This window comes from Sciurus carolinensis, chromosome 5 (assembly GCF_902686445.1).
Source record: "Sciurus carolinensis chromosome 5, mSciCar1.2, whole genome shotgun sequence".
NCBI classification, from domain to species: Eukaryota; Metazoa; Chordata; class Mammalia; order Rodentia; family Sciuridae; genus Sciurus; species Sciurus carolinensis.
The window spans coordinates 80861368-80872456 of record NC_062217.1 but is presented as its reverse complement, the minus strand read 5'-3'; the positions used below and the strand labels follow the sequence as shown (position 1 = coordinate 80872456).

Below are 11089 nucleotides of genomic sequence, written 5' to 3'. Positions count from 1 at the left end.
TACATTCTATTGTACTTAAAACCATACCCAAATTAGCATGTTAAAGTTAGATCCTTCAAATTAATTGACTGACTTATTCTGACAAAATGACGATAGTGGTGGTAGACTAAAAGTTATGATTTAGAGGACTTAATTTTTTTCCCCCCAATGCTTGCCACTCGTTGTAGTGTGAAATGAGACTGTCACTGCTCTACCCCTGAAACTCTTGAGAGATAGACCTTCATGGTAATTTGTACTGGTAGTTTTTACTGGGATGACCTGTCTTTAATTCTTGGTAATTTTGGGTGGTCTACCATCTGAAAACTCCATTTTAGTCCTATTAAACTGTTGGAAATTGTAATTAGCAAATTCAAGCTCTCCCTTTCAACTCTAAAAATAAAATTGTGCTTCCATTGAAATATCAGATCATTAAAATCAAATTTGGATCTCACCATCCCAACATTTTGTCTGTTTTTAAATCATTTGTGTCCTTCTAACTTCTAAAATGTGTCATTTCACATTAAGTCTCAATGTTTCTTTTAGTTCATTGACTTTCAAAATGTGGTCCCAGTCCAGCATCACCTAAGGGAACCTATTATAAATGCAGGTTCTTGGGCTTCTGCCCAGATCTGTTAACCAAAAATTCTAGGAGCAGGGTTCAGCACTCTGTTTACAGAAGTCTTCCAGGTGATTCTGCTACATGCTAAATATGAGAACACTACACTAGATCAAAGAGTATAAACTATGAGACCACAGTTTACAGTCACATCAAATACCAAAATCAAATATTCTAATTCATAGAGCCTTCAATGAACTATGTTTTAACTAAAAAGAAAAAGAAAATTGAATCTTCATATTGGTGTGGCATTTCTCTATGGAGCAATAATAATTATAATAACTAGCATTCATATTTATAGTACTTTCTTTATGGCAGACACCATTGTAATTGATTTCCATATATTCATTTATTCTTGAAAATAAAACTGTGAAAGTAGGTACTATTTTTACTTTCTGTTTGACAGATTACAAAGAGTTGAAGTAACTTGCCCAACATCACTCAACTAATACTGAGTCAGGATTTGAACCAGGCAATTTATTTCTAGAATCTCTGGAAGTTATGTGTCACCATATTTATCTAGACTAGGCTAATAACTATTCACTAGAACTTTGTGTGATTATCTGCATTGCCCAGGTAGGGTAACCACTAGCTACATTTGACTTTTGAGCTCTTGAAATGTACCTGGTATGACTGTGTAACTGATTTTTTAAAATTCAATTCCATTTTACTTCATTTGGATCTAAATCTACATAGTTACATATGGTTAGTGTGTCATTTATGTTAGAACAGTTTTTCCTCTTAATATGAAATACAAGAAGTTTAGTCTTGTTCTAAATTGGGTAAAGCAGTTTAAATAATGAAGGAGAAAAGATCACTCGTTTAGTTAGAAGACATAAATGTAGGTATTCTTTGAATGAGAATCAAATAAAATAATATTGGAATTACTATAATGTGAATTGCTACATAAAATTTAATAATTGGGATTTTCTCATTGTTAAATCAGCAGGGATAAATATCATCCACTTTGTCGTTCATCAAAAAATTACTCTCCCCCCATATGTGTTAACAGGTAGTTTATGAGAACTAATAAGTAATGTGTTCATGATTTATGGTTTCAGCTTCAGAAGTTGCTTACCATGGACCCAATAAAGCGAATTACCTCAGAACAGGCTATGCAGGATCCCTATTTCTTAGAAGACCCACTTCCTACATCAGAGTAAGTGATCAATTTATGAACTCAGTAGTATGATGGCATTTTTTAAAAAATTTTTTTAGTTATAGATGGATACAATACCTTTATTTTACTCATTTATTTTTATGTGGTGCTGAGGATCAAACCCAGTGCCTCACACATGGCTGGCAAGTCTCTACCACTGAGTCAAAACCCCAGCCCATGATGGCATTTTTTGAAGCTTTTTTTTCTTTTAGTCGTCAACCCTAAGTTGCCACTTCTCTTGGATGGAGACCCAGGGAAATCTTTATGGCAAGAAGATATTGAGCTCTGCTGATTGAAGTGTCGCTTAGGGGCTTTATGATTAAGAGCACTTCCTGTTCTCTTGCTTTATGAATCGTTGATCCCATTGGTTTCAGCAATAATCCACTTATTCAGTGACAGGTTGATTTTGCATGCTGTAGCTCCTTCAGACTCAATGAGATAGCTTACTGCCTGCAATTACAGTTTTGTGTTCCAAAATTACAAATACTATTCCCAAATAAATTTTGTGTTTCCTGTACCATCTTTTGTTTTAAATGTAGAAGGGAGTATAAAACAAAAATTAGCTTTAAACAGTGACACACATTTCAGCTGGAATCTGTATTTTGGTTGTAGTAATAGAAGAGTTATTTTCAAATAAAAGAAGAAAGTTGAATCATATTAGATGATTATTGATAATTTTTGTACAAAAAAGACCCTTAAATGGCCTGCTATAATGTCAGTGATTGGAAGGAAAAAATCATTCTGTCATAGTTGCATTAAAGCTATTTAAATTTGCAAATGTGGAAACAAAATTCATCTTAGATTAAACACTACCTAATAAGTGAAGCATTTGGAATACTGAATATCATACAAAATTTTTCTTTTTTTTTCTTGTAACTAGTGTTTTTGCCGGTTGTCAAATCCCTTACCCAAAACGAGAATTTTTAACAGAAGAAGAACCTGATGACAAAGGAGACAAAGTAAGTATTAAAGTACAATTGGCAGTGTTACGTTCATAACTGCCTCCATGACATTTCTGGTGTGGCTGTATTGTTCTCCTTCTGAGTTGAACTTTGTTTTTCTGTTTAACCAATTGAGAAGAACCAGCAGCAGCAGCAGGGCAATAACCACACTAATGGAACTGGCCACCCAGGGAACCAAGACAGCAGTCACACACAGGGACCCCCATTGAAAAAAGTGAGAGTTGTTCCTCCTACCACTACCTCAGGTGGACTAATCATGACCTCAGACTATCAGGTATTTAAAGTTTGTTTTGTATCAACCTGCTATATCGGTGTTTGCAGAGGGAACTTGTGACATTTGGAAAATGAGATGTAATTGAGAAACACTGATCTCTGTGTACCTGACGAAATACACTGGCATGGAAAAATACTGTCAGTGCTATCATAGGGAGGAGTCAGACTTCTGAAATAGGCAACTTAGAATGATAAATTCATGTGAAGCCATTATTTAACTGTGTGATCTTATACAAGTGATACAGTATCTCCTAGCTTTAGTTTTTTCATCTATAAAATGGGACTAATAAAATCTAACTTGGAGTTGTCAGATTAGACATTCTAGCATTCAGCTTACAGTAGAAGCTCAGTAAATGTTGTCTGTTATTTTGAAACACTATCATCGTAATTATTAACATAAGCTTTTACATCCCAGTCTAGTCACTTCTGGGTAACCTTGAGTAAGCATCAAGTGTTCTTCGTGTCTTCATTTGTAGAATATGGATAATGATAAATTTGAAGTTTTAGTGAAGATTAAGTTGGGATGATGCATGGCTAAGGCACAATGGCTATCCTGACAAGTGTTTAATAGAGGATACCAATTTTTTTTTATCATTTTTATTATCACCATTAAAATTCTTAGTATTCAGAGTATGCAGTAAGTACTTTAGTGGTGGTGCTAGAGGTGTTCTTAATAATAAGAACAATTTGTTTAGTACTTACTAAGTGCCAGCTTCATTATTTCCTTAAATCATTATACCCTAGGAGGTAAGTGTTTTATCATTGCCATTTCAGGGGACTTAAGGCTTGCCTCTGCAAATAGCTTTGCAAGCCCCTGTTAGAACCAGGACTCAGATTGGTTGCTTACCTGTGGATCCATCCTGTTACTTTCTTTGTGGAAAAACTTGTTTTCAAAATCATAACCACCTTCCTTGCTCTTCAGTTTATTCTCATTTGCCAGCTCAACTGGGAATGGGGAGTATACTGAAAACATAACCAGTTAATTATTTACCTACAAAAAGAGAACAGAGATCTTATGAAACTGGTGTAAAGTTCAGTACTAAACACTATTGCACTTCTAGGTTTAGGTATTACCTCTTTTCCTTAGTTAAGGAGAGGTCCCACCTACCGCACCAGAAATCTTTGTCTGCCTGAGTTGTGACCCACTCCCAGTTAGGAACACAGTGACAGACATCTGTGGACATTGCTATTCCAGCATCTTTTGCTCCCCATCTGGAAGGGAAAAGTGCACCTCTCTTCGCTCAAGGCCAATTTGCATCCTTAGGAGGAGGTGCAGTAGTGCTTTAGCCTTTGCTTCTGAAACTCAGCAAATGATGTTGTGCTACTTTGTTGTTGGTGGGTTTTGTGGGTGCTTTCAAAAATAGTATTTGTAACTACAGTATCCTGGTCTACTCTTTCAAAAATGTTTTTTGCTAGGTTGGCAGAACTTAGAATTAAATGACTTACTAAATTTGCTTTGAAAGAGAAAAGTAATAAAAGTATGGCCTATTTGTTACAGTGTTTGTCTAGGAAGCTAATAGTATGAGAGGTGCAGAAAAGGCCATAGTAATATAACAGATCAAAATCAGAGCACTCCATATCACTGTTCTTTCCCTCTGTGTCATTTTTAGAACTGAGACTGTCACTCTCCTTATATTTCAGTAATTTTTACTTGACTCTGTAAACCTGTAGCAGAAAAATAAGATTGAATAAAGGGCATTAAAAATATTTCAATGCCATAGGAATTGATTCTCTGGAACCTTTTCTTATCATAATCATTTTTATTCTTCAGTTATATGTGGGTGTTGGGGATGATTTCTATTGAAGAAATGAGCATATACATTAGCTTTTCTTTTTTGTTTTTGGTGGTACTGAAGATTGAACCCCTGACTATGTGCATACTAGGCAAGTGCTGTGCCACTGAGACATATCCCCAGCCCTGTTTCTTTCTTTCTTTCTCAAACTTCAGTCAGGCTGTTTCCCAGACTGCCCTTGCACTTGGAATTCTCCTGCCTCAGCCTCCTGCATAGCTGGGATTACAGGGGTGTGCTACTATGCCTGACAACTGTGAATTTCTTAATGTATACGTCATTAAACTCGTGGAAACATCTCAAGCAAATTAGTTGTCTATCAGTAGACACAAAGCATATTAAAAGGAGTTACTATGATAGAAAAATATATTTGCACACCATAGTAATAAGACTCAGCTTATTGATATCTATACAATGTATCTAACCTGATGTTAAAATGATTTGGGTTTTTTGTCATTTTAATTCTTAAGTTACTACCTAGCACAAAACTTTTCCATCTTTACTTCTTTGAAACATAATGACACTTCAATCACACCCCAGCCTTACTGGCTTAGGTCCTAGCAACTCCTAAGCACCTGAGTCACATTCGTCCCTCATCTCCTTTCCAGCGTTCCAATCCACATGCTGCCTATCCCAACCCTGGACCAAGCACATCACAGCCCCAGAGCAGCATGGGATACTCAGCTACCTCCCAGCAGCCTCCACAGTACTCACATCAGACACATCGGTACTGAGCTGCGTTGGAATCTTGTCAATGCACTGTTGCTAATGCTGCAGGACTGACTGTGCAGCTCTCCGTGGGAACCTGGTATGGGCCATGAGAATGTACTGTACAACCACATCTTCAAAATGTCCAGTAGCCAAGTTCCACCACTTTTCACAGATTGGGGTAGTGGCTTCAAGTTGTACCTATTTTGGAGTTAGACTTGAAAAGAAAGTGCTAGCACAGTTTGTGTTGTGGATTTGCTACTTCCATAGTTTACTTGACATGGTTCAGACTGACCAATGCATTTTTTTCAGTGACAGTCTGTAGCAGTTGAAGCTGTGAAATGTGCTAGGGGCAAGCATTTGTTGTTGTATGTGGTGACTTATTTCAGTGTAACAACATTATCTGACCAATAGTACACACAGACACAAAGTTTAACTGGTACTTGAAACATACAGTATATGTTAACAGAATAACCAAGACTCAAAATGAGATTATTTTGGTACACCTTTCTTTTTAGTGTCTTATCAGTGGGGTTGATTGGTTTTCTACATTAATCAGTGTTTTTTGACCAAGAATATTGCTTGGGTTTTTTGAAAGTACAAAAAGCCACATAGTTTTTCCAGAAAGGTTACAAAACTCCCAAAGATTAATTTCCAACTTCTAAGTTTGTTTTCATTTTCAATCTATGACTTGACTGGTATTAAAGCTGCTATTTGATAGTAATTAAATATGTTGTCATTGATATAAACCTGTTTGGTTCAGCAAACAAACTAAAATGATTGTCATAGACAGTGTTTTATTTTTCCTGTTGGTGTTGCTGATTTGTGAGCATGCTTTAGATGAAAAAAGCATGAATGATAATTTCCTTAAAAAGGTGCGGCATCCAATTCAGATATTTTGTCCTGATTTTAAAGCTGGTGGGTGTAGTGCTATTAAAAAATTTTGTTCAGTTAATTTTTTTTTTAACTTGTTCGCACGTTGTTTAGGGTGCCCTTACTTCAGCAAAGGAGAAGGAGTAGGAGAGCCTTAGAATTTTTGAGGGAAAAAAAAAAAACCTATAACATACAATGTACTGTATCAAACTATTTTACATGAATGACACAAGTATTCTGAATTTAAAAAAATTGAACATTGTTAAAAACAAGGTGTTATGTAATAAATTTATTTTTCATAAATCAAAATATGGAGTGACCTGTATTTTTTATACACACAAAGGGCTTTTTTTTTGTTTTAATTTTAAAATGTGCCTTATCAAATGGCCTCTGAATAAATCTCTTCAGTTGTTTTTGATTGATATCTATATGATTCTGCCTCTATAATAAACTAATGTCTGAAGTCTTAGATATGGATTCCTCTGTTACGTTTAGTACTTTAATGTAAGTTGTGAAATATAGACATCTTTCTAATTGAAAATTATCTCTGGAATAATACCTAACCCATACTGTGTTATGTTGAGAAGAATTTGACTGTTTATCCCAAATAATTCTTTTTCCCCTCCTTGAAGACAAAATACAGAAGATTAAAAATAATAACAGCTACTACTAATGTTTTTTTACTAAAAATTCAAACTCATTCATATAAAAACATTCTAAAGCATTTAAGAATATAAACATATAAAGTGCTGATAGACCCTACCATAACAGTAACATTTTTTGTTTGTTTTTTCAGTGAGGATTGAACGCAGGGCCTTGCACATGTTAGGCAAATTCCCTACCACTGAGCTACACCTCCAGCCCCAGTAAGGGTAATTTGGGGGAGCTGAATTCACGTTTCCATTTGACGTCTTCCCACCCCACTTTATTCAGACACTGCATAAATCTGCTTTTGGAATTTGCCTGCTTAGAACCCTCAGGAGTTCCCTGTGACTACAAAATTAAGTCAAAGCCCTCCACAGTTTGACTTGTTAGTCTTACCCCTTACCATGTCCCTTTTATTCTTTAGTTGTTTTCTGATGTTCTTTCATGCCCTGTGGCAATGGTTTTTAAGCTCAGTGGATTTGAGAATTATCTGGAGTTACCCGCTACCTGTTACCTCAGAGGATGATTCAGTAGGGTTAGGGTGGAACATGGAATCCTCATTCTTGATAATCTCCCCCATTTGGATCTGTGTAGCAGTCTGAGAAGTGTGGTGTGATGTGGCTCATGCCTAAAATCCCAGTGATATGGGAGGCTGAGGCAAGAAGATGCAGGTTTAATGCCAGCCTCAGCAACTTAGCAAGATGCTGTCTCAAATTTTTAAAAGGAGCCGGGGCGGGGTGTGGCTTAGTGTTAGAACATCCCTGAGTTCAAACTCCAGAACCAAAAAGAAAAAAAATAAATAGCTGTAAAACCATTCAACTTCAAACTGGTCAAAAGGTTGAACAAACAGTAGCATTTAAGTGGCTTAAAGAGAGGACTGCTCTCTTAACAGCCCATCTCCTCTTCCTACTTGAATTTCCAAAAGCAAAACCATTATAAAGAATTCCACTCCAAAGGACTGAGGTTTCCAATTTCTTTACTTCTCCATCCACATTTACTCCTGATTGATCCTATCCAGTCTTGTGACAATAAACATGATTGTGACCACCAAATTCACATATCCAGCCTGCTTTCTCCCTGAGCTCCAGGTCCCTATATTTAATTGCATCTGTGTCAAATGACATGCACTTGAACACAACTCCCCACATTCTCTGTCCTTCTCCACAACTTTTTCTACATAGCACTTAGATGTCACCTGGCCAGTGACATCTGTTTGCCAACTTTTCGTTTCTTTTCAGAGAATGGAAGCTCCTTGGGAGCAGAGTTCTGTTCCATCTCAGACCTCACTTCTGTACCCTTACTTGTTTTGTAAGTGATATCATCCAGGCTTGTGACTTTGACAGGCTGGCCAGATTTCCAATTCAGACTTGCCTGTTGTATCTTACTTAATACTTCTCATTCTGTAGACTGAGTATATTTACACCCAGATTGACAACTTCAACCTCCAGCCTTCTTCCTCCTCTTCTCCCTCCTTCTCCTCCAGACTTAATCATGCATATGACTGGATGCCCACCCTTCCAGCAGTCCAGGTCAGGCAGCAGCCATGATGTCATCCTCTCTCATACACACTGTATCCACTGCAGGTGCAAATCCTGCCAGCTCTCCTTTTAAAATATGAAGTGTGGGCTGGGGATGTAGCACAGTGGTTGAGCTTGTGGCAGAGCACTTACCAAGTATGCACAAGACCCAGGGTTCAGTCCCTGGTGCCACAAAAAAAGAAAAAGAAAAAGAATGGGACAGAGAATGCTGGCATGTCTGAGATGGCCTCATTTGGGATGGTTTGGATTTCCAATGGCATGAAAGCCATAGCATTCAGTGGAAATTGTACTTTGGAATTTCAAATTTGGATCTTTCCCTGGGCTGGTGATACACAGTATGGGCCTCTCTGGAAGCACTGGACAGTACAGCAGGAATAGTCTAAAATACTTTTAAAAATATGGAAATTAGTTATATCCACATTTTCTAAAATACTTGAAATCTAGTAATAGCCCCTGCCTTGTACTGACTTCATTCACGTTTCTCAGTTGTACCACTGGTTTTTCTAGCTACAGATTTCATACTTCCTTTTTTTTTTTTTTTTTTTGTCTTTCACTTTTAAAAACCCTCAAGTGGAGGACTGGGGATATAGCTCAGTTGGTAGAGTGCTTGCCTCACAAGTGCAAGGTCTGGGGTTCAATCCCCAGCACTGCAAAAAAAAAAAAAAAAACCTCAAGTGTAGAATCTGTATTTTCCTCATCCCTAAAATGAAAAGGAATTCTTGAAAATTGTGATGTTAGCCATAATCCAATTTTTTTATTGTCACCATCTAAATTTTTATTGGTGCATTATAATTATACATGATAGTGGGATTCATTATGCCATTTTCATACATGCACATAACATAATTCAGTCTCTCATTCTTCAGTTCCTTCCCCTTAACCCAATTTTATTGCTTAAAAAACAAATTCCTGCTGTGCACAGTGGCACACACCTGTAATCTCAGCAGCTCAGGAGGCTGAGGCAGGAGGATTGCAAATTCAAAGCCAACCTCAGCAAAAGCAAGGCACACTAAGCAACTCAGTGAGACCCTGTCAATAAATAAAATACAAAATAGGACTGCAGATATGGATCGGTGGTCGAGTGCCCCTGAAATCAGTCCCTGGTACACCCCCCCCCCAAAGAAAAACTCAAATTCCTAATTCTCATTAGTTTGGGAAACAGAAAATTTCCTCTTCATTTGGTAACTTAAATAATAAACATTTAAATTATTATTGGCCTATGCAACAGAAAAATGAGATAGCTGAAGTCTACATGGTTTATCAAACCCAGATATGATGTCTTAAAAATTACTGCACACAGACTACTTTCTGTTTTTCAACTCACTAAAAAGACTTAAGACCTTGCAACATAAGGGAATATGTATTAGGCAGATGGGGTGTGATGGAGGGAGGTGGGTCACTGGAGGCATGCCCTAGAAGGGTTCATCTTTTCTGCAGCTACATCCCCTTTCTCTCTCTGCTGCCTGGTCACCATGAGCAGAGCAGTGCTCCTCCACCACATCCTTCTGCCAGGATTTTCTGCCTCACTTTGGGCCCAGAGCAGTGGAGTCAGCCAACCATGGACAGAACCTCTGAAACCGTGAGCCAAAATAAACTTTCCCTCCTCAAAGTTGTTCTTGTTAGGGTGTTTTGGTCACAGCAAGGAAGAGCTGACTAGTAAGATTTCCAAAAAATTTAGCATGCTCATCCTGAATCACTTTAAGAATTACATGTATGAACTAATATAGGCCATCATCACTACAAAGAGGGTCAATCCAGTAGTAATAGGCATTCCACAGGAATTCATATGATACCTGGAAATCAAGTGAAGGTGAGAGAATTTTTTAGTTATACTTTTCTGGGTATTTTGTTTATCAAAAGTTGAGGCTTCATAGAGAAAAGAGCATGATAGATGTAGGAGGTTTAGGGAAGTTTCCTAATCTTAGGATTTAAGTTATTCATTCATTATTTATTTTGCTCTATCTGTTGCATACCAACAATATGCTAAGCAGTGCCTTGTGCATTGAAACTGCAGCAAAACACAATAAGAAATAGACTCCTATACATCGTATCTGATGAATCAACAGTTAAGTCACAGGTTAAAAATAACAATATCCCATTATAAAAATCTATGAACAAAATGAAGTAAAGGAGAATGTTTTTGCGGACCAACTTTAAGGAGGATTGTCTGAAAATGCCAAGAAAGTGATATTTGAGGCTTGAGAATTATGAACAGAATGCAAAAATACTTGAAATCTGTGAAATGTGAGCAAAAGAGCTTTACTCACAGAAGGATCGCCAGTGTGAAAATTCTGTTACAGAAATGGGCCTGGTATATTGGCAGAAATGAGTGGAGTCTATTGTGCCAGAAGAGGATGGATCCAGGGGTATGGATGAGAGAGAAGTTAGAGAAGTGGGCATTACCTTGTGAGTAATCTGGGCCCCTCAAGTAGAGGGGCAGTTAAGAGCAATGTCAGCAGGTGGGGATGTGGCCACACACCAGTGACATAGAACATGCAAATGCTCTGAGTGCAGATGACCAGAGCCTACACATCCTCATCAGCCTT

The 11089-nt window shown here is 37.4% G+C and overlaps 1 protein-coding gene across 4 annotated transcripts in view; it reads left to right on the top strand.

The window, feature by feature from the left end:
- Cdk8 (cyclin dependent kinase 8) overlaps positions 1–6592 on the top strand; it is a 135089-nt gene extending 128497 nt beyond the window's left edge. For 3 of the 4 annotated variants that reach the window (XM_047553450.1, XM_047553448.1, XM_047553451.1), the window contains 4 exons: positions 1657–1754; positions 2635–2713; positions 2832–2990; positions 5388–6592. In XM_047553450.1, coding sequence (XP_047409406.1) covers positions 1657–1754; positions 2635–2713; positions 2832–2990; positions 5388–5513 — 462 coding nt within the window. In that variant the 3' untranslated portion in view covers positions 5514–6592. The remainder of the gene's footprint in view (positions 1–1656; positions 1755–2634; positions 2714–2831; positions 2991–5387) is intronic. The other variant, XM_047553449.1, reaches the window with a different exon arrangement.
- Positions 6593–11089: the final 4497 nt, after the last annotated feature.